Source organism: Tachyglossus aculeatus, chromosome 9 (assembly GCF_015852505.1).
Source record: "Tachyglossus aculeatus isolate mTacAcu1 chromosome 9, mTacAcu1.pri, whole genome shotgun sequence".
Lineage (NCBI taxonomy): Eukaryota > Metazoa > Chordata > Mammalia > Monotremata > Tachyglossidae > Tachyglossus > Tachyglossus aculeatus.
Genome location: NC_052074.1, coordinates 30,055,631 through 30,078,973, shown reverse-complemented (window position 1 = coordinate 30,078,973; position 23,343 = coordinate 30,055,631). Strand labels below are relative to the sequence as shown.

The 23,343-nt window shown below is 46.5% G+C and overlaps 1 protein-coding gene across 4 annotated transcripts in view; it reads right to left on the bottom strand.

Moving 5' to 3' along the window:
- ITSN2 (intersectin 2) overlaps positions 1-23,343 on the bottom strand; it is a 140,968-nt gene that overhangs the window by 80,216 nt on the left and 37,409 nt on the right. For all 4 annotated transcript variants that reach the window (XM_038751015.1, XM_038751016.1, XM_038751017.1 and 1 more), the window contains exons 3-7: positions 10,103-10,195; positions 7,214-7,277; positions 5,947-6,110; positions 2,004-2,204; positions 1,222-1,318 (exon numbers count right to left, since the gene is read on the bottom strand). In XM_038751015.1, the coding sequence (XP_038606943.1) occupies positions 1,222-1,318; positions 2,004-2,204; positions 5,947-6,110; positions 7,214-7,277; positions 10,103-10,195 (619 nt within the window). The remainder of the gene's footprint in view (positions 1-1,221; positions 1,319-2,003; positions 2,205-5,946; positions 6,111-7,213; positions 7,278-10,102; positions 10,196-23,343) is intronic.

Genomic DNA, 23,343 nt, shown 5'->3' with positions numbered 1-23,343 from the left:
CCCAAGTGCTTAGTACCGTGCTCTGCACACAGTAAGTGCTCAATAAATATGACCGATTGACTGACTGGTATTGCATGGAGGCGGTTCAAACTATCTGGGCTCCAAATGTGGCTTGCTTTTTTCTTTTTCCTTATTTTAGGGAGGAAGACTTGCGCTCTTCTAATGATGATGATGACGGAATCTTTAGCCTCTAAGCTCACTGTGGGCGGGAAATGAATCTGTTTATTGTCGCACTGGACTCTCCCAAGCGCTTAGTACGGTGCTCTGCATGCTCAATGCATACGACCGAGTGAATGAATGAGTCGCCCGTCCCGACTGATTGGTTGGCTGAGCTCAGTCCAGGGACTTCAAGAGCGAGAACCTGTACCGAGGAATCGATTACGGGGCTGGTGGCTACAGCGATACAACTCTGCCATCCCTGCCCGTTGTGCCCAGGGGGGTCACGGGCAAAAAGGTGGGCAGGACGGACAGCAGATCATCGAGGGCAGGCACACTCTTTGGCCCACGGAAGCCACCAACTGACCGCCAGCTTGTGGGCAGGGAATGTGTCTGTTACACTGTACTCTCCCAAGGGCTTAACACAGTAAGAGCTCAATAATGATGGCATTTATTAAGTGCTAACTGTGTGCAAGGCACTGTTCTAAGCACTGGGGAGGTTACAAAGCGATCAGGTTGTCTCCTGGGGGGCTCACAGTCTTAATCCCCATTTTACAGATGAGGTAACTGAGGCCCAGAGAAGTTAAGTGACTTGCCCAAAGTCACCCAGCTGACAATTGGCAGAGCCGGGATTTGAACCCCTGACCTCTCCACAGCCCGGGCTCTGTCCACTGAGCCACGCTGCTTCTCTTAAAAGAAGCTTCTCAATAAATACAACCGGCTGACTCACAAACCGGGGTGGGACTGGGTATCTCCGCTGGACCGACTTAAATATTACAACAGATGAAGACTATGCGATTAACTTGCCCAGAGATTCTTTGCCATTCCATGAGGAGACAAGTACAAGCAATACACTGGGCCACAAAGGTGGTGGCTGACAGGATCCCATCGTTTCCAGAATTCGCAATTCTGAATTTCCAAAGATTACCCCTCGAGAACATTTTAGCATTCGACAGGCTCCCCAGCGAAAACATTCTGATACCTTAGAAGAAATCAGCATCTTTTCAAGTCACAGTTCTACTACAGTTTAAAGAAAGAACAATGCCAATCCTTCGGCGCTCATACCTACTAGATCCTAAATCGATCAGAGACTGGGCCTTCTGCATATTAGTACCGCCAAACCCTCCCATTACTGGGCCATAGGATGCCGTGTGAGGCAGTGCTAAAAGAGATCATAAAATAGACACTTAGCGACAGTAGAAGATTATGGACCCTTTACTCACCCCTTCCTCAGCCCCACAGCCCTTACTTATTATTATTATTATTATTATTATTATTATTATTATTATTACTACAATGTCTGTTCCTGCCCCCCCAGACTGTGAGATCCTTGTGGGCAGAGAACACGTCTACCAAACCGTACTCTGTCAAGCACCCAGTACAGTGCCCTGCACACAGTGCTTAAAAATGAACGATTAAATCATATCTCATATCGGGCAAGGGGAGTCCATTCTTAAAGAAAAAAAATACGCAACCAATACTTTAAACGCTGACATTTTTCAATGATAACAATCACAATAATGATGGCATTTATTAAGCGCTTACTATGTGCAAAGCACTGTTCTAAGCGCTGGGGAGGATACAAGGTGAACAGGTTGTCCCACGTGGGGCTCACGGTCTTAATCCCCACTTTACAGATGAGGGAACCGAGGCACAGAGAAGTGACTTGCCCAGAGTCACACGAGCTGGGATTTGAACCCATGACCTCTGACTCCAAAGCCCGGGCTCTTTCCATGGAGCCAGGCTGCTTCTCTGATATATCACCACCACCTTTCTCTCCGCTTCAAGTGATATTAAAATGGATCGGAAAAATCCCAGACTCCAATCTGAGCATCCCACGTACTTACTTGAGGAGAACGAGAGAGACAGTGGCTGAACCAGGCTGGTTGTTCCATTTGGCAATGACGACGTGCTGACGGAAGGTATCAACGGGGCAGGCATAACCAGAGGAGGGAGGGAGGTCATGGACGTCACAGAGGACAAGGGCGCCAGAGGTGCGACAGGAGGCATGGACTGGGGAATGGACAGGTTTGGCATGCTTCCCATTCCTAAGAAGAAAAAAAAAACACCCCATTTTCAAAAATAATTCAATTTCATGTGTTTATAAAACACATGGCCCAGATTTCTAAACTGTAAGCTCACTGTGGGCAGGGATTGTATCTGTTCTTTTGCTATAGGATACTCTCCCGAGCTCTTGGTACAGTGCTCTGAACAAAGTAAAGGCGCGATAAATACAGGGACTGTGTGCTTGATAGATAGGACTGACAGACCTTATCAAAAGATAAGTTTTATAGAAGTTATATGTTTTATGTAGTTATATGTTTGCATTTATTACTCTATTTTACTTGTACATATTTGCTATTCTATTTTGTTAATGATGTGCATTTAGCTTTAATTCTATTTGTTCTGACGACTTGACACCTGTCCACATGTTTTGTTATCTTGTCTGTCTCCCCCCTTCTAGACTGTAAGCCCGTTGTTGGGTAGGGACCGTCTCTATATGTTGCCAACCTGTACTTCCCAAGCGCTTAGTACAGTGCTCTGCACACAGTAAGCGCTCAGTAAATATGATTGAATGAAATGAATGAATGAAAAGAGGACAGCATGAACGACAATGAACGACGGAGATGAACCCTATTAATCATTCAATCAGTCTAGGGGGGAGACAGACATTGAAATAAATTACGGATATGTAGCTAGGGGCTGACAGGGAGAGGGTGAGGTGAATATCAAGAGCGGAAAGGGTACAGATCCAAGGGCATACGTGATGCAGAAGGTCGGGGGGCTTAGTGGAGGAAGACCTCTTGGCAGAGGCGTGATTTTAATAAGGCTTTGAAGGGGAGGAGAGGGGTGATCTGTCGAATAGGGAAGCGGGGCGGGGAGGAGGATCCGGGAAAGGGGTCATCGGCGAGATAGACAAAATCGAGGTACAGTGAGCCGGCCGGTGTTAGAAGAGCAAAGTCTGCAGGCTGGGTTGTTGCGGGAAATCAGTGAGGTAAGGTAGGAGGCCACAGCAAGCAGATGACAAGGCGTTTCTGTTTGATGCAGAGGTGGATGGGCACCTACTGGAAGTTCCTGAAGAATGGGGAGATGTGGGATGAATTTTTTTTTCAAAAAATGATCCTGGTGGCAGAATGCAGAATGGACTAGAGTGGGGAGAGACAGGAAGGTCATCGAGGAGGCTCATGGAGTAAAGACAAGGTGGATCAGCATGGCAGCAGTTTGGATTGAGAGGAAAGGCTGGATATGCTTAGAAAATAAAGCCGCCTGGATTTATCCACAGAACACGTTGTTTGAATGAGAGAGATGAGCCAAGGTATGGGCTTGTGGGACAGGAGGATAGTGGTGTTGTCTACAGTGAAGGGGAAGACAAGGGCAGGACGGGATTTGGGTGGGAAGATGAGGAGTTCTGTTTTAGACATGTGAAGCTCGAGGCGTCGGTGGGACGACCGACGAGAGATGTCCTGAAGGCAGGAGGGAATACGAGGCTGCGGAGAAGGAGAGGTCAGGAATGGCGAGATAGCTTTGGGAATCATCTATGTAGAAATGGCAGTTGAAGCCACTGGAGAGAATGAGTTCTCCAAGAGGGTGGGTGTAGATGGAGACTAGAAGGGGACCCAGAACTTGGCCTTGCGGGACTCCCACTTTTAGAAGGTGGGAGGTGGAACCTGAGAAGGAGACGGAGAAGTAGCAGTCAGGGAGATGGGAGGACCAGAAAAGGACAGTGATGAACCAAGCTGATTACCTTGTATCTCCCCCAGCACTTAGATCAGGGCTTGGCACATAGTGAGCACTTAACAAATACCATAATTATAATAACCATAATAATTCAAGAGGAGTTTGGATAAATTCGCAGACGAACGCTCCCCTCAATGCGTTACTGGATGGAAAGCTGGGGATCGATCATATTTATTGAGTGCTTCACTGGGTGCACTAAGCTCTTAATGAAGAATAGGGGATGCCAGGTGGTACATCCCTGAAACAGAACTGTTGAAAATGAGGGCAAGAATCACAGATCACCCAGTTCTTTCATTGGGTTGTCCGGGCCACAAGTAAATAGTCTGGACATGAATGAGCTAGTAATAACAATTTTTCTCATTCTTATGATTGTGGATATCATCCTACATACTTGACAGCTGGAATGTACTTCTTTCCTCCAGTTAAATTTTGATTTCCCTGGAGAAGGGACAGATAATTGTTCCTAAATTTGGATCTATAAAAGCACGGAAGCCGGTCGCTGCATCACTGAAAAGAGCTACACTTAACTGCTAGTTTTGAAGTGCTGTTTTTCACAGGTCCTTGAATGTTGATTTCTACGTTGGAGTCTGGTTGTGAGTAGGGCAAAGAAGGGAGGACAGTGAGACTCCTCAACAACATTACTGCCGTGTTCTAGTCAAAACGAGGGTTCTGACAGAATGGGGTGACCTAACGCTGACTGTCAGAACTTGGCTTTTGTTTGAACTTTGCGATTCTTCCCACCTGTGTCTCAAGAGATCTCCCCCCTCCTTATGAAATCTACCCCCTCCACCTCAGACCCGATGGCTTTGCCCCTTTGCTTCCATCTTCAACTAGTCACTCTCCAGTAGCTCCTTCCCCTCTGCTTTCAAAGAAAGCCTCGTACATAACCTATCCTAAAAACAGCCTCCCTTGACCTCCCGCCTACCATTCCTTTCCAACCCCCATGAACAAGTTGTTTAGACCCGCTGTCTCCACTTCCTCTCCGTCAACTATGGTCTTGGCACCCTGCAACCTGGCTTTCGCCCCCTCCACTCCACTGAAATTGCCCTCTCCAAGGTCACCGGTGACCTCCTTCTTGCCAAATCCAACGGACTCTCTTCCACCCTAATCCTCTTCAACCTCTCAGCAGTGTTTGACACCGTAGACCCCTCCCACTGTCTTGGACACACTATCTAACCTTGATTTCACTGACACTGTCCTCTCCTAATTCTCCTCCTACCTCACCGGTTGCCGCCTCTCGGTCTCTTTCACGGGCTCCTCCTCTGTCTCCCACCCCCTGGGAGGGACCTCAAAAGTCACACAGCTGACAACTGGCAGAGCTGGGATTTGAACTCATGACCTCTGACTCCCAAGCCATTGAGCCAAGTGTTCAGTTCAGTGCTCCGCACACAGTAAGTGCTCAATAAATACGACTGATGGATTGTTCCCCTTCCACTACACCCCAGCCTGCACACTTTGTTCTTCAAACACTTTCCTCTTACCTGTGCCTCTTTCCTTTCTCTCTTGTCTAGAACTACCTCTAACTTCATATCTGACAGACACTCTCCCCATCTTCAAAGTCCTTCCAGAAGCATATCTCCTCTAGGAAGCTTTCCCTAACCTCTCATCTCCACACCCCATGCTCCCTCCCTTCTGTGACACCTTTGCCCAGAGCACTTTGATTTTCACCACAACCCCACAGCCCTTATGCACATCTCTATTTGTAATTCATTTCACTGTCTGTCTCTCCCTGTAGACTGTAAGCTCCTTGTGGGCAGGGAATGTGTCTGTTCATTGTTGTACTGTACTCTCCAAAGTGCTTAGTACAGTACTTTGCACACAGTAAACGCACAATAAATTCAACTGACTGGGAAAGAAAGCTGGTTCTTGTAGTGGAAAGAGAGGAACAAGCAGGAAGAAAAAAAGGGGAAAAAACGAGCAGGCAAAGCAGAGAAACAGAAATACAAACATTCTAGGACGATTTTTTGGATCAACGGATCAATATTAATGAATGTCAAAATCACTCTGTATGTGAACAAATACTGACAATAACAAATAAAAACCAGCAAATACCGAAGCGAGCAGATATCAGTGGAGATATCATTGGAGGTTGCTTCATTATAGGAGGGAGGATCATAGGCAGATGTTGGCCTTGAAGCTTTAGTTTGATAAGTTTCATAGCTATGGAGAATTCTTGTTGATCCATCTTTCCATCCTTGTTCAGGTCTGCCAAGGCCCTAAAAGAGAGAGAGAAAAACATTTCAGGATGTACTAAGTTAATAATAGGCAGATGATAATTACTTGTGCTTTACAATTAGGAAATGGCTCCAAGACTACATACAGTCGGTCCACTGAACTCCGTATGCGATCCCAGATCCTAGAAAGTTGCGCATCTCAGGATCAGCAACCTGGCCTATCATGACAATAGCAGTTTGGCTATATTAGCTATTTGGGATACTTGTATAGATGAATGTATTCCAGGAACCCATGTGAAGCGGTAGGCAAACAAAAAAAGAAACGCTTCTAAAACAGAGGGCTTTTCAATCACCCTATGAATTAACAAGACTCTGCCTGATCCCAAATACCATCGTTGTTGCTTTGATCCATACATTTTCTGAAGACGAAGGAGACGATTGAGCTTCATCGAAAAAAGCAGACACCACATTCTGATTTTATGAAAACTTCAATCTCCAACGGTTCCCCATTTCCCTCGAAATCAAGAAGAAACAGCATGGCCTCGTGAAAAGAGCCCGGGTCTGGGATTCACAGGACCTGGGTTCTAATCCCATAGCCACAACTTGTCTGCTGTTAGACTGTGAGCCCCTTGAGGTACAAGGACTGTGTCTGACCTAATCGACTTGTATCTACACCAATGTTTAGAACAGTGTTTAACATTTAGTAACCACTTAACAAATGCCATTAAAAAAAAGGGAATGCTTCACGGAGCGTGTGGTGAGCAAATGGAATCTGTTACCACTGAAAGTTGGGCAGGCAGAAAATTATCTGTAGAGTCCAGAGGGATTTGGATAAATTAACGCATGAGAAGTGCCTAATAGGTTAGTGGAGGGTAAAGTTACGAAGCTGGATGGAACATACCCGAAACGTACGACAGATGCCAAGGAATTAAGCACCGTCCCGCCTCCCTCCGCTCCCCACAGACACACATACACACACCAGCTCCTCCAGGAATCCCGCTATCCCTGTCGGTGACTGAATGGACTGGAAGGCCTTTTGGTAGGATGTATTAATGTTATTTCTTCCACCCTTTTACGGTTTGGAAGTTGTACGTGCAAGGCAGAATTTATAATGTGTCAATTACCAACACTTTGAAAAGCCTTACCATATTTCCGCGAGAATCGGAGCTGGGAGGCCCGACTGAAAGAAAAAGGTCCGTGCTTGATCTCCTGTAATAAGAAGAGGAGAAACATCGAATCTCTATATTACAAAAAGAACTGAATCTTTATTAAGATCTTTTCATGATAAAGATGGCCCGGGATCATGAATCTGTTCAATTCTGACTTGCCATCGAAAGATGGAAAAAACTAATTAAAACACCCATATCTCATCACGATATGCTAAGTGCCTTAGCAAATCCAAAGTCACCGTTTAGCTAAAGTCGCTTTTTCATGACCCTAATGAAAGACTGCACTGTTAATTACGATCCACTGCCCATTATCTGCTTCTAGATACTCCAGAGAAGCTTGGGAATATCAATTCCACCGCTCACCCCAGGCCCTCTGAAGGGCTTACTTGTCCTGAGTACCCAAGACGTAGCGTGTCCCTCCATTGTCCTCCACAGACCCAGGAGTGTTTGAGACTCGAAATTCTACATATACTCCAGGTTAGCCTGGAAAAGGATGACGCTTTATAGGCTCCTGGGCAACTTTAGAAAGACAGACAAACAACCTGAAAAGGGCACAGCCCTGGTTCAACTAGGCAAGCCAAGCAGTGATTTCCAGCGGCTTTAGCTCATTTTAAACCCTTGGATTCCCCCATCCAGGCCGGTACGTACTCAGTAAGTGTTCAGTTCATTCTCAGTTTAGTCCTTACAGCATTTTGTTAGAAGTTTAAACCCACACTGTCCCCTTTTTCCCGGCTCTTCGAATCACCGAGTTGGAATATGGGTGTGGTTGGAATAGCGACCCAGAAGTTCAGTTTCAACAAAAACAACGAAGTCGACCTAACGACGCCTCGCACTCAGGGATGATCCAGAGACCTAAATTGCTAGTCTCTTATGGGGCTAGTGGAATTGGTGCTGAGCCAGATTTTCCTGGTTTGATGCAACATGGCCCCATTTTCAGTCACAGCCTGCCCAACTTGTAGGTGCCCTGAAAGATGACGCTGAGAAGCAGCATGGCCTGATGGATAGAACAAGGGCCTTGGAGTCGGTCAGAAGGCCCTGGTTTCTAATGCCTGCTGTGGGACCCTGGACAAGTCACTTCACTTCACCGGGCCTCACTTACCTCATCTGCAAAATGGGGATTAAGAGTGACCGCCCCACGTGAGACAGGGACTGTGTCCAACCTGATTAGCTTGTCTCTAGCCCGGTGCTTAGAACAGTGCCCGGCACATAGTAAACCCTTAATAACCTAAAAAAAAATCAAAACTGGGTCCAGTGAGGGGTAGAAGGCAACACCCCGAGGCTAGAACTCAGTCTGTTTAATAAGGCCTATGGGCGCTACTGCCTTTTTCATTCATGTCTTGGTTACAGTTGAGGAAATGGCAAAGCAAAACGATATGTACATGAGTGCCGTGGGGCTGGGGTGAATAGCAAAGCGATGAAGCAGTACGGACATAAGCGGTCGGGCAGTGCCGAAGGCGAGGCCAAGAAGGGAAATGAAGGCTTAATCGGGGAAAGCCTCCTGGAGGCTAAAATAACGATTTTAGGGGAGAGTCGTGGTCTGTCAGACAGAAGGGGGGAGGAAGCCCAGGCCAGAGGGAGGCTGTGAGCAAGGGGCAGGCGGTCAGACAAACAAGATCAAGGTACCCTGAGGAGGTCTGGTTAGAGGAGCAAAATGTGCGGGTTGGACTGTAGAAGATCAGCGAGGTAAGAGGCGGTAAGAGCTGATTAAGTGCCTGGAAAAGAGCTTCTGTTTAATGTGGAGATGGATGGGCCATTGGCGATTTTTGAGGACTTTTGAATCATTTAAAAAAAAAATTTGCTGGGTAGCCGGAGTGAAAAGTGGATTGGAGAGCCTGAGGCAGGGAGATTGGCGAGGAAGCTGATACGGCAGTCTCCTCTTCTAGACTGTAAGCTCGTTTGGGGCATAGAATGTGACTGTTTATTGTTATAGTGCTCTCTCCCAAGCGCTTAGTACAGTGCTGCGCACGCGGTAAGCACTCAATAAATATAGCTGACTGACTGACTGATAGTGGCCGAGACAGGACAGGATAAGTAGTTGAGGGGTAGGCGTTTTGGCAGTTTGAATGAAGAGGATGGGACAGATTCCAGGAGTGTTGTGAAAGTAGAACCGGCGGGATTTGGTAACATGACTGAATATGTGCGGGTTGAATGGGAGGGATGAGTCGAGGATAACGTCCCGTTCTACCCTTGGAATCTGTTTACCTTATATCTACCCCAGAACTGAGCACAGTACTTGGCACACAGTAAGCACTTAAATACCACAGTTATTATTATTACTATGGACAGTTTAGAATGGTGAACAAGAAGCAGCGCGGCTCAGTGGAAAGAGCACGGGCTTTGGAGTCCGAGGTCGGGGGTTCAAATCCCGGCTCTGCCAACTGCCAGCTGTGTGACTTTGGGCAATCACTACACTTCTCTGGACCTCAGTTCCCTCATCTGTAAAACGGGGACGAAGACTGTGAGCCCTCCGTGGGACAACCTGATCACCTTGTAACCTCCCCCAGCGCTTAGAGCAGCGCTTTGCACACAGTAAGCGCTTAATAAATGCTACTATTATTATTATTACCACCAACTGTTACAGTGTGCATAGTAGGTACACGGCTCTGCACACAGTGAGCACTCAATAAATACGAGTGATTGAATAAGATAGTCCGGTGACAAAATTTATATTCCCAAACTGAAAAGATTCGAAAAGCAGCTAGCAAGTTTAACAAATTAAAAAAAAGTAGCGAGATTTCATTCTACAATTTGAATCTGATGCATTTAGAATGACAGTGTTTTCAGACGTTGAGAACAGAAAGAGAGAGTAAGAGCACGGCAATCTCGAGTTGATTTGCAAATGATGTTTAAAAGAACAGCACAAACCTGTGATGTAGCCTCCTGTTGGTTTGAGGTTATCGAATTGCTTGTCATGTTTAGCACGCTCTTCTGAAGTGATAGCCCACATATTAGGTCCTCCTAAAATACAATCCGAGGAAGAAAAACAAATTATACTCTTCGTGGTGACTAGAAGCAGCGTGGCCCAGTGGAAAGAGCCCGGGCTTTGGAGTCAGAGGTCATGGGTTCAAATCCCCGCTCCGCCGCTTGTCAGCTGTGTGACTTTGGGTACGTCACTTAACGTCTCTGTGCCTCAGTTACCTCATCTGTAAAATGGGGATTAAGATTGTGAGGCCCACGTGGGACAACCTGATCACCTTGTATCCTCCCCAGCACTTAGAACAGTGCTTTGTACATAGTAAGCGCTTAATACCAAAATTATTATTATTATTATTATCATTCAAGCTTTGAAAATGAATTGGGTCCCTTGGAAATTCAACTTGAATACTTGGCCAGCCGTGGGGTGTTGGAGAACCAAGAAAGACTTCAGTAAGCGCTCAATAGATACGATTGAATGAATGAATGAATGAATGAAGTGCAGGAACTGTGTCTTGTGTCTGCTCCGATCAGTACTCAAGTATTTCTAAACAGCACAGAAATCTCCAAATCCATCATCATCACCATCAATCGTATTTATTGAGCGCTTACTATGTGCAGAGCACTGTACTAAGTGCTTGGGAAGTACAAATTGGCAACATATAGAGACAGTCCCCACCCAACAGTGGGCTCACAGTCTAAAAGGGGGAGACAGAGAACAAAACCAAACATACTAACAAAATAAAATAAATAGAATAGATATGTACAAGTAAAATAAATAAATAGAGTAATAAATATGTACAAACATATATACATATATACAGGTGCTGTGGGGAAGGGAAGGAGGTAAGATGGGGGGGATGGAGAGGGGGCGAGGGGGAAATCCATCAAGCAGAAAGGGGGAATGAATAGGAGGGATGAGGGGAGGGGATGGGAAAGAAGGGGAAGGAGGAAAATGGGGAGGGGAAGGGAAGGGAAAAGAAAGTGAGGAAGGAAAATGGGAAAGAGAACACAACTTAGTTCTTTACTAAGCTTTACATTTTATTACGCTGTTACTTAGACTGTGAGCCCCCCGTCCGACAGAGACCGCGTCTCATCCGATTAACTTATTCCTACCCCGGCCCTTGGGACAGTGGTTGACACGCAGTAGGTGCTTAACAAATATAATGATAATAACAATTACTGCCTAATTCTCAACCACGTGAATCCGACTACTTTTTCAACAAGACAGAATTTTTTCGAAGATAATTTTCTGATTCAGAGGCGCTCTGCAACGGAAGGCTAGTTTAAATCTCTGGAGGGAACAAGCGAAGCAACGTGGCCTAACTGGACAGAGCACAGGCCCGGGGGTCAGAAGGCCCTGGGTTCCAATCCCGGCTCCGCCACGTGACTGCCGGGTGACCTTGGGCAAGTCACTGAACTTCTCCGTACCTCAGTTACCTCACCTGTAAAGCGGGGGTTAAGACCGTGCGCCCCTGCGGAACAGGGGCTGTGCCCTGGGCCGATCCCGGCGGCCCCCCACGCTGCCGTTTCCCGCTCTCCACAGTCATCCCCGCCGGATTCCCACCTCCTCCGCTCTGGGAGCAGCTTGCTGGAGGCGGCAGGATCCAGGCCGGTGATGCGAACGGTGGGCAGCTGAGATGGAGTCGCTGCTGACGACAGCATGGGCTCTGTTCACTTCCCTCTGCCTCCCCCACACGCCTTCCCCTTCAGCTTCGGGACAGCAACGATACGGGCGAGGCTGATGCTTGCGGAAGATGGAACTCGGGCGTGGACACAGAAAGAGCACGAGGGAAGATTTGGACTGTAAAGGGATGCTTGAAATGCAGGCTGAAAATAAATGCGGCTACCGACCATAGGGGCTCGTTCTGATTCGTTCTGATCCTACCGCTTCTTCCACCGTGTCCTCCCGAATCTTATTTCTAGGTATACCCAAGGTGGGAAGAACGTGTAAAAAAATCAGTCTAACCCTGCCGCTTTTTCTAACGTGTCTTCCTCAATCGTTTTACTACGTAAACCCAAGGTGGGAGAATGTGTTAAAAAAAGGGCAGGATGCTGACTTGGGCGCCACGTGAGTTCTACAGTGAGAGACCGACAATAAAAGGCCCTATAAAAGTCACTTTCCATATTTAATACACCCAGGTCTTAACGCTTTTTAGGCCAGAACGATTGTCATTTTCTTTTCTGAACCGCCCCCTTCAAATTCCTAACTGGCGCCTATGTCCAGAGAAGCAGCGTGGCTCAGTGGAAAGAGCCCGGGCTTTGGAGTCAGAGGTCGTGGGTTCAAATCCCGGCTCTGCCAATAGCCAGCTGTGTGACTTTGGGCAAGTCACTTAACTTCTCTGGGCCTCAGTTACCTCGTCTGTAAAATGAAAATGTAAATTTATTTTATTTTGTTAGTATGTTTGGTTTTGTTCTCTGTCTCCCCCTTTGAGACTGTGAGCCCGTTGTTGGGTAGGGACTGTCTCTATATGTTGCCAATTTGTACTTCCCAAGCGCTTAGTACAGTGCTCCGCACATAGTAAGCGCTCAATAAATACGATTGATGATGATGATGATGAAGATTAAGACTGTGAGCCCCCTGTGGGGCAATCTGATCACCTTGTAATCTCCCCAGCGCTTAGAACAGTGCTTTGCACATAGTAAGCGCTTAATAAATGCTATCATTATTATTATTATTATTTTTATTATTATGTCCCATTAAGGAGGGCCCTTTACTGTTTGGGGAGCCAATTCTTTAAGAATATTCCAAATCATCTGATATCGAGTACACTGAGTTCTTCTGTAACGCGGGGGTCCCAGGCTTGAAGGATCACACGTCGAAGAAAAGTCATCAAAGAGAAAGCGTGCCTTAATCCCTGCCATACACGGGGGCACAACCATCTCTTCCGACATCGCGTCTGACCCAGGGAGACACTGGGAGAAAGGGAGAAGCTTCCCTGATTCCCCAACAGTGATCGCTCCAAAACGTGGACTGAAAACCCGCATTAGGAAAGTTTCAGTGTACACTTTCCCAACTCTGAGGAATTTCTGTCGCTCCTTGAAACTTAACGGTCGGCTGATCAAGCGTGGTAGTCGCTAACTGGCTACCGTATGCTGAGTAACCCTCTAGACTGTAAGCTCCTTTTGGGCAGGGAATGTGTCTTTTTATTGTTGTATTGTACTTTCCCAAGCGCTTGGTACAGTGCTCTGCACGCCATAAGCACTCAATAAATACGAGTGAATGAATGAATGAGTACAGCACATCAATTACCGATACAAACGCAACAATTCAGACACATTCCCTGTTGTGCAAGAGGCAGCACACAGAAACCAAAGTTGTGTTTCTTCCTTTCCGGAAACACATTAAAATAGTTTACTGCCCAATGGGCCCACCTACCTATAAAAACTCATCAACTTGGCTGAGAAATTCTTTGAAGATAAATGGTTGAAGGAATTAACTATAATTATTACTATAATTCTGGTATTTGTTAAGCGCTTACTATGTGCCAGGCACCGTGCTAAGCACTGGGTGGATACAAGCACGTCGGGTTGGACACAATCCTGGCACCACGTGGGGCTCACGGTTTCAACCCCCATTTCACAGATGAGGTAACTGAGGCCCAGAGAAGTGAGGTGACTTGCCCAAGGTCACAGAGCAGACAAGTGGCGGAGCCGGCATTAGAACCCATGACCCGAGAGGACAACACCACAGACACAGGAAAGTAAACGGCAGAAATGGCAAGACCGGCCTGAGGTCCTTACTAATGACAATGTATGTTACAGGCACAATCAAAAGATTGGAAATCTGGAGAAATTACGAAAAGAAACCATAAATTACCACTACCAGGTGTTCCAAGGAGTACTTTTCTCAAAATAGTCTAACAGCCTGGGTCACAGAAGTCAGTTCATAGTTTTGGGGAGTTTTCTTAAATGTTATTGAAGCACTTACCACATGCCAGGCACTGTACTAAGATAGCTGGGGCAGATACAGGCTATCAGATTGGACATAAGTTAGTTTTGGGCAGGAAATGTGCCCGTTTATTGTCATATTGTACTCTCCCAAGCACTTAGCACAGTGCCCTGAACACAATAAGTGCTCAATAAATATAACTGACTGACTGGACATGTCCCACGTGGGGCTCAAAGTCTTAATCCCCATTTTACAGATGAACCCATGGCCACAAAACAGACAAGTGGCAGAGCCAGGATTAGAACCCAGGTCCTCCAGGCCCGTGCTCTTTCCAGTAGGCCGCACTGCTTCTCTAGTTCCCTCGCTTCTCTTCTAAGGGTTCCAGCACAAAAAGAGAGAAACAGTCAGAAGCCATTCTGGATGTTAACCCGCGCCATCGATTATCACCCTAGAGCTAATTTGGGTGATAATCCTCTCTCACCCCTGCCCAGACTTCTGCATCTATAATGCTGAACTGCCTCAACCTCTTTCCTTCAAGACCATCAAAGCTACCAAGAGCACTTACTGAGCATCTTCATTCATTTATTCATTCAACTGTATTTATTTATTTATTTAACTTGTACATATCTATTCTATTTATTTTCTTTTGTTAGTATGTTTGGTTTTGTTCTCTGTCTCCCCCTTTGAGACTGTGAGCCCAATGTTGGGTAGGGACTCTCTCTATATGTTGCCAATTCGTACTTCCCAAGCGCTTAGTACAGTGCTCTGCACACAGTAAGCGCTCAATAAATATGATTGGTGGATTGATTGATTGATTGAGCGCGTACTGTGTGCCGAGCACTGTACTAAGCACTTGGGAGAGGACAATACAGCAGCAGACATATTCTGCGGCCATGAGCTTACAGTCTAGAGGAGGAGACAGACCCCAATATGAAGAAATAAATTCCGGATATGGACATAAGTGCCGTGGAGCTGGGAGATGAATAAAAGGAGCAGGTCAGGGCCACGTAGAAGGGAGCGGAAGAAGAGGAAAGAGGGGTTTAGTGAGGGAAGGTCTCTTGGAGGAGATGTCTTCAATAAGACTTTTAAGGCGGGGGGAGACTAATCGTCCGTCGGATTTGAGGAGGGAGGGCATTCCACCCCAGCGGGAGGACGTGGGAGAGGGGTCGGTGGCGAGACAGACTAGACCTGGGTTCAGAGCGCTGTATTGCACCCTTGGAGAACATTCATTAAATATAAAAGATGTTGCCTCAGTCCACCAGTAGCCTGCAATTTACTGAAGCAGACTGGCAGACACAAATTGTTAAATATTTATTAGGAAAAAAGAGACTAGAGAGTAATGAAAAATAAGCAATAAGGTAAATCTCCAAAATGCTTACGAGTGATCCGTTTTTCCCTCCGGGATCCTCCCTTTATTTCATATTTTCACCGCAATTTCATTTACAGAATCTCAAACCGCTTTATTAGTGGAACTACATGAAAAAATTGGGACTATGAAAAAAAGGAACTTCAGAGAAGCGGCGTGGCCTAGTGGAAAAAGGACTGGGTTCTAATCCCAACTCTGCCACAGGTTTGCTGTGTGACCTCGGGCAAGTCACCTAAAACACGTATTTCCCATAACGAAGGGATTGTGTTCTTGCTAAATCCTATGTTAAGGATAGCTCGTGTTGTGTGTGTTGCTTTTTTCAATGTCATTTGTTAAGTGTTTCTTCTGTGCGAAGCACTGTAATAAGCGCTGGGGTAGAGGTTGGACGCAGTGCACGTCCCACCTGGGGCTCACAGTCATAATCCCCATTTGAAGGATAAGAGAAATAAGGCACAGAGAATCAATCAATCAATCGTATTTATTGAGCGCTTACCGTGTGCAGAGCACTGTACTAAGCGCTTGGGAGGTACAAGACGGCAACATATAGAGACAGTCCCTACCCAACAGTGGGCTCACAGTCTAGAAGGGGGAGACAGAGAACAAAACCAAACATATTAATAAAATAAAATAAATAGAATAGATATGTACAAGTAAAATAAATAGAGTAATAAATGCACACAAACATATATACATATATACAGGTGCTGTGGGGAAGGGAAGGAGGTAAGACGGGGGGGGGGATGGGGAAGGGGACGAGGGGGAGAGGAAGGAGGGGGCTCAGCCTGGGAAGGCCTCCTGGAGGAGGTGAGCTCTCAGTAGGACCCTGAAGTGACTTGCCCAACATCACCCAGCAGACAAACAGTGGAGGCTGGATTAGAACCCAGGTCCTCTGATTCCTAGGCTTGTGCTTTTTACACTAGACCTTGCTGTTTCTCACTGCGCCAGTCATCACCCCCATGCACACGACCAGGGCACGCTGCATCCAAACAGGCTCACGCCGTGGGGTGACCGTTCCCTATTTCCCCAACAACGTGTCCCCGCTAACGCGTGTTAGGGGACAAAGTGTGTATGTGTATGCCCTCCCCGACTTCAGATCAGCAGCCCCCTTGTAGGCTCGTGGGCCAAGTAACTGGGTCTAATCACCCCAACACTTAGCACCAGGCTTTGCCTACTCTAAGCGCTCAATACGTAGCAGCGAAGCAGCGTGGCACAGTGGAGAGAGCACTGGCCTGGGACGTATAAGATCATGGGTTCTGATCCCGGCTCCGTCACCCGTCTGCTGGGTGACCTTGGGCAAGTCGCTTAACTTCTCTGCGCCTCAGTTCCCTCATCTGATAAAATGGGGATTGAGATTGTGAGCCCCACGTTGTACAGGGACTGTGTCCAACCCGCTTTACTTGTATCCACCCCAGCGCTTCGTACAGAGCCTGGCACGTGGTAAGTGCTTAACAAATACCACAATTATTACTATTATTATCATTAAGAAGAGTAGTAGTAGTAGTAGTAGTAGTAGTAGTAGTAGTAGTAGTAGTAGTAATCTCAAACATGTAATACAGTGCTGTGCACACAGAAAGGGCTCACAAAATAGCACTGATTGATGATTAATAGTCACTGAGGGGAATTACTAAAGAATAACCGCACAACCTCTGACCACAAGACACTTACCAATCCAATGGAAAGAGAAGGGCTTTGCGCTAAGGGAATAGTTTTGAAGTCCGGCTGGAACTTCAATCCGGAATCTACTAAGGAAATTTAATCACTTTGATCAAACAGTCCCTTTATTTTGCTATAGACTCCACTGTAAAAGGACAGGCTCTTTCCAATCTCTAATGATCTCTCCTCCAATGGAAACCCATCAAAACAAATATCTTCAGGTCTAAAAACAGGGAGGGGAAACTGAGCGATGGGCAGATTCAACTCCCCTCCAACAGACACCTCCCTGAAACAAAGTACAGAGTAATTTTGCCAAGCGATCTAGATGATTCAACGTTTCTTCAAGTCCCCTGAGCTAATAAAAAAGCCTCCCACTCAGACTTTAGGAGCCAAATATTATTATTATTATTGCATTTGTTAAGCGCTTACTATCTGGCAAGCACCGTGCCAACTCAATTCCCGCCGTCAATTCTCTGGTGATTGTAACTTTAGCATAGTAAAAGCAAGGTAATAAATAGTTCAAGGCAAGAGGAATATTCCAAAGTCACTGACTGTACGATCCTTTCGTAAGCAAACTTTTGCAAATAAACTCTACGTTAAATCCTCCGAACATAATTCCCTCTCACAATACACACATACAATATACACACATAGTTACACAACCCCTCAATCAAAGCCTTTTTGAAGGCCCAGCTCCTCCAAGAGGCCTTCCCTGACTAAGCCCTCATTTCCTCTCTTCCCACTCCCTTCCACATCACCTCTGCACTGGGATTTGCAACCTTTATTCACCTCTCCTTCAGCCCTATGGCACTTAGGTACATATCCATAATTTATTCATTTAGATTAATGTCTGTCTCACCCTCTAGAGGACTGTAAATTCATAAGGGACAGGAAACTTTCATTCACTCGTTCATTCGTATTTATTGGGCAGTTACTGTGTGCAGAGCACTGTACTAAGTGGTTGCGGGGGGTACAATACAACACCATACAGACACATTCCTTGCCTACACTGAGCTGACAGTTTAAAGGGGGGAACATGTCTACCAACTCTGCTACACTGTACTCTCCCAAGCACTTTAAATACAGTGGTCTGCACGTAGTAAGCGCTCTATAAATATAATTAATTGATTGATAGATATTGTAACATCTCTAACTCCAAAATACATGAGTAAGTGTTCCTGTCCCCATCTCATGGCAGAGGACTGTACTAAACACTTGGGAGATTTGACAGAGTACATAAACATGATCCCTGCCCCGCAAGGACCTTACAATCTAGTGTATCAGGCATTCATTCATTCATTCAATTGGATTTTTTGAGCACTTACTGTGTGCAAAGAACCGTACCAGGCGCTTGGGAGAGTTCAATATAACAACAGACACATACCCTGCTCAATAAACTCCACGTGGGAGAGGCAAAAAAGTATATGGATAGGCGCTGTGGGGACGGGAGTTGGGGTGAGGTTAGAACTAGCGTACTTAGCGGGTACGGTATCGGATGCAGAAGGGAGGGAAAATAGTGGGGGTGAGGCTCAAGATTAGTCAGGGAAGATTTTCTGGAGGAGATGTGATTTTAGTAGGGCTTTGAAGATGGGGAGAATGGCGGTCTGTACGACGTGGGCGAGAGTTTCAGGCAGGCGGGAGGGCGAGCAAGGAGTAGGCCGGCGAGAGAGACGAGATGGCGGCACGGCGAGTCCGGGGGAACACAGGGCGTTTTGATGAAGACCGTGCTCTACTCCCTCTTCTGTAAACGGGCAGCGGCCAGACACTAATCCTTCCACTGGGCCTAACGGGCCCGATGAAGTGCACGTTGTCAGCAGCCTACATTCCCGGGATCCAGGGCAGGGTGCCAGCCTTTCATTTCGAGCATGGGGACGGACTCGCGGTGGGGAAAAAATGAGAGGCCTCAGACATGCGCGAAACTCGGGGTGGGCAGGGAGCCTGTCTGTTTACTGTTCTACTCTCCTCTCCCAAGAGCTCGGTGCAGGGCTCCGTGCACGGTGAGCGCTTAATAAATACAACGGACTGGCTGACTCTGGGAGGTGGGCAGTTGGCGCTCACGCGATAAACCAAGGGGGTGGAGCGGAAGATCTGTGCCCACAGGGTCAGGCGAGGGATTGCCCTGATGCAGCGGCGGGGGACAGGGTGGACAGAAACCCTACAGGGTCTCGGCCCGATAACTTTTCTCCTCTGTCTGTTGCCGATCTGAGAGGAAAGGGAGGGACTAGGGGGGCATGGGTGCCCGCCCGGCACCCGAAGAGCCTTGCCGGGGGGCCAGCTCCCTGATGAGAAGGGGCAGGGAGACGTGTATGCTGGTTCTGCTGGGTTTTACTCTCCCCTTGGTACAGTGCTCTGCGCATAGTAAGCACTCGGCCTAGTAAGCACAGGCCTGGGGATGTCTGCTGTACGGAGCTGGGCGAGTCCCTTCAAAAGCCAAAAAACAGAGTTGGTTTTAGAGCAAGACATACCCAAGTTCTTTGGCAGTCGCCCGATAGGTATAGCTTGGCAGTCCCAAGCGCTTAGTACAGTGCTCTGCAAACAGTAAGCGCTCAATAAATACGACTGAATGAATGAATGAATGAGTAGTCAGAGGAGCTGAGTTCTAATCCTGACTCTGCCACTCGTCTGTTACGAGGCCTTGAGCAAGTCGCTTAGCTTCTCTGTGCCTCAGCGATCTCATCTGTACAACGGGGACTGAACCCTCCTCCCTCCGACTTGGACTGTGAGCGCTGTGTGGGACAGGGCCTGCGTCCAACCTGATTACCTTGCCTCCACCCCAGTGCTCAGTACAGTACTTGACACACGGAAAGCGCTTAACAGACACCATTAAAAACAAAGGTATGGTTGCGGCCAAGCTTCACTGTGAAGCCCAGATTTATTACAGAAAACCCAAGCAGCTTCACCAGCCTAACTTGTCAACTGTAATTAACAGCGAGTGCTAAGACAAGGTCAACAACAGACAAGATGCGAGAATGTGGGCGACTCATCGGTCGTGAGGCAAGGCCGGCTGGAGTGCGATCCAGCTTCCCTTGGCGGGCCAAAAGAATAAACTGGAGGCTAGCAAAATATCCAAGCAACCTCTCCCTCTGGGATGAACTGAACAGGGGGTGGGGGATATCCACAAATACAGATGTCTATGGTCGGCCTTAAACTACATCTGAAAACCGGCTTGCCTGCACACAGCAATCTGGGGAGGAACTCTGAGGGAAGGCTTCAATCAATCAATCAATCAATCGTATTTATTGAGCGCTTACTGTGTGCACAGCACTGTTCTAAGCGCTTGGGAAATACAGCTTCAAATAGGAGACCAAGAGGCAGTACTCAATCAGAGAAGCAGCATGGTTCAGCGGAAAGAGCACGGGCTTTGTAGTCACAGGTCAGGGGTTCAAATCCCAGCTCCGCCAACTGTCAGCTGGGTGACTTTGGACAAGTCACTTCACTGTGCCTCAGTTCCCTCATCTGTAAAATGGGGATTAAGACTGTGAGCTCCCCGCAGGACAACCTGATCACCTTGCAACCTCCCCAGAGCGTAGAACAGTACTTTGCACATAGTAAGCGCTTAGTAAATGATATCATCAATCAACAGCCCGGTGTGAGCCCAGTGTGCAGAGGCGGTATACTAAATGCTTGGGAAAAGTACGACAGAATGAGAAGACCCAATCCCTACCCTCCAGAAGCTCAAAATCCAGTGGAGGGAGACAGACAAAATAAACTACAGCTAGGGCGACTATATTTTAAGTCAGGTATGAGAGCTGATAAGTTTAGAAGCGCTACAGATGATTGTAATTATACAAGTGGTGCAGCAGTGGTGAGGTGGCAGTTGACAGATTCCAAAGAGGCAGGTTCAAAAACAGTGACAGATGCTAAAAACGGTAAACATATCAGTTCGGATGAGGAAAATCTTTCCACGTGCAAATCGAGAAACTGGGCACCAGCAGATAGCCGTCAAACCCCCAGGGGGTGGATCACATCTTTGGTAGCGTCCCCTTCAAATATGGGCTTAGCCTTTTTAAGAATGCTGTTTATTACAAATAAATTAACAGATGAAGCAGACAGATGAGTCACGTATTATTAGCCATAAAGCCGTGTACGAAAGCTGCTATGTTCGGTAAGCGCTAGAGATGATCGTAAGCGTATCAGTGCAGAGGGGCCGAGGTGGCAGTTGAGAGATCCCAGAGAGGAGGGGGTTCAAAAACAGAGACAGATGGTCAAAATGCTACTGTGAGCCCACTGCTGGGTAGGGACTGTCTCTATATGTTGCCAATTTGTACTTCCCAAGCGCTTAGTACAGTGCTCTGCACATAGTAAGCACTCAATAAATACGCCTGATGATGATGATCAGTTCGGAAAAGGAAAACCTTTCCGTATGCGCATGGAGGAATTGGGCACTAACAGATTTCAGTCAAACCCAACCTTGGAGGAGCACATGAGTGGTAGCGTCACTTTCAAATATGGACATACCCTTTTCAAGAATGCTGTATATCCAAAATAAAATAACAGATGAAAAAGTACGCAAATTAAACTGCACGAATCTAAACAATTACCACTTGGAGCCACAATGCATGAATATATTTTGCAGTTATTGCAGAATTAGAATTGGTAAACAGCAACGTTCCCTGATCTTCTGAGAGATATTTATTAAATCAAGTCTTCCTGAAACGTTAGGATTAATAATGAATACTGAGCTAAAGAATTCAATTAGCTTTCAAAAACGGTTGAAGAAAAACCAGCCAAATAATTACGTTAGAATTTATGATAGCTAGCTCGTCGAGCAGCATACCCCCAAGACATAAAAAAGAAGAAGAAAGGAAGTCAACAGAGGATATTTTCCCCAGCAAATTTAAAAATAGATGAGAAGATTCTGGAGCCTGGTCGTAACTCTTCATTAGTACTGGAATATTTTAAAATACATAATGTCTCATTCTGTATCTTAGGTAAATACATTCCAAGTTTCAAGTTTCAATTCCCTTCCCAGCTGTACAAAAGGGCAACCGATGTAAACTCAGCCATTTGTTTTGGCAAGATTTGCTTAAACAGGCACTAAAGCCTCACAAAAAGTGAGTGACAAACATTCTGCAGAAAAATACAAATTCTCCTCCCCCTTAATTACTGTTATTTTTGAGAGTATTTGTATGAAAACCACTGCTAGTAAATTAAGTGTTTTTGCTCTAGTACTTTAGCACCAAAGAACTTTCTTAGGTTTGAAAAATGCCTATCAGGAATGGTAAAAAGCTTGTCTTTTTTTAGAGATATTCTCCTCGGCAAAACACAACCTACTGATCTGGCACGCCCCCGAACAGATGAGGCATTGCAATTTTAAAAATCCAAAGGGCTGTGGGGGAGGTGTGTGGAAAAGAGAAGCTTTCTATCAAACCAGATCAACTGCTCTGCAGAGTTAAAGCAAAATCAGGTCAGGAAAGAGGGCCCACCTCGAAAAGCAAAATGGACTTCTGTTTCTGCATTCAAAATGGAAAGGGCTTGGGAGTCTAGGTTGTTGCCACAAATTAAGAAAAAAGAAAAAAAGGAAAATATATCTATTTTAAAAAAAGGAATAGGATGGGGGAGAGTAGCCGGTTTACTGTCCCTCCATTCTGTTCCAGCAGAGTCTAGCAGCTTGAATTTAACTGGTGATCTGATCGGCTCATTTTGCGGGGGAGAAACGTTCCTTTAAGAGAGTAATGAGGAGCAGTAGTAGCAGACCAATAGCTAAGCAAAAGTAGTTCCGCTTTCTGCAAAAGGCTTTTCGTCCCTCTGTAACAGAACCAGTCACAGATTGCTAGGCAATACCTGTCTCGAGATGGGTCAGTGGAAATTTTGCATTTTTCCCTAACTGTTGGGCAATCGATTTCTGGACAAATAACCAGAACTGAGACTAAAGAGGTTAAGAAATATGCCGAATAATTATCAAGAACTCTTCCCTAAACAGTAAGTCCTCTCTCCCTGTCGACCTCCCACATTCAGTCTATTGCCAAATCCTGTCGGTTTTTTCTCGGCGATACTTCCAGGATTTGCCTCTTCCTCTCCATTCTAACGGTCCCGGCACTTGCAATAGCCTGGCTTATCTGTTACATCGGCCTCCTCACTGATCTCACCGTCTCTAACCTCTCCCTTCTCCAGTCCACGTTTCACTCCAGTGCCCGGCAACGCTATTCTGCACATGTCCCCCCAATCCTCAAAAACCTCCAATGCTTGCCCATTCTTCTCTGCAACAAGCAGAAACTTCTGACCGCTGGATTGAAGTCAACCCATCAACCCTCTCCCATCTACTGTATCCACCCACTTCTC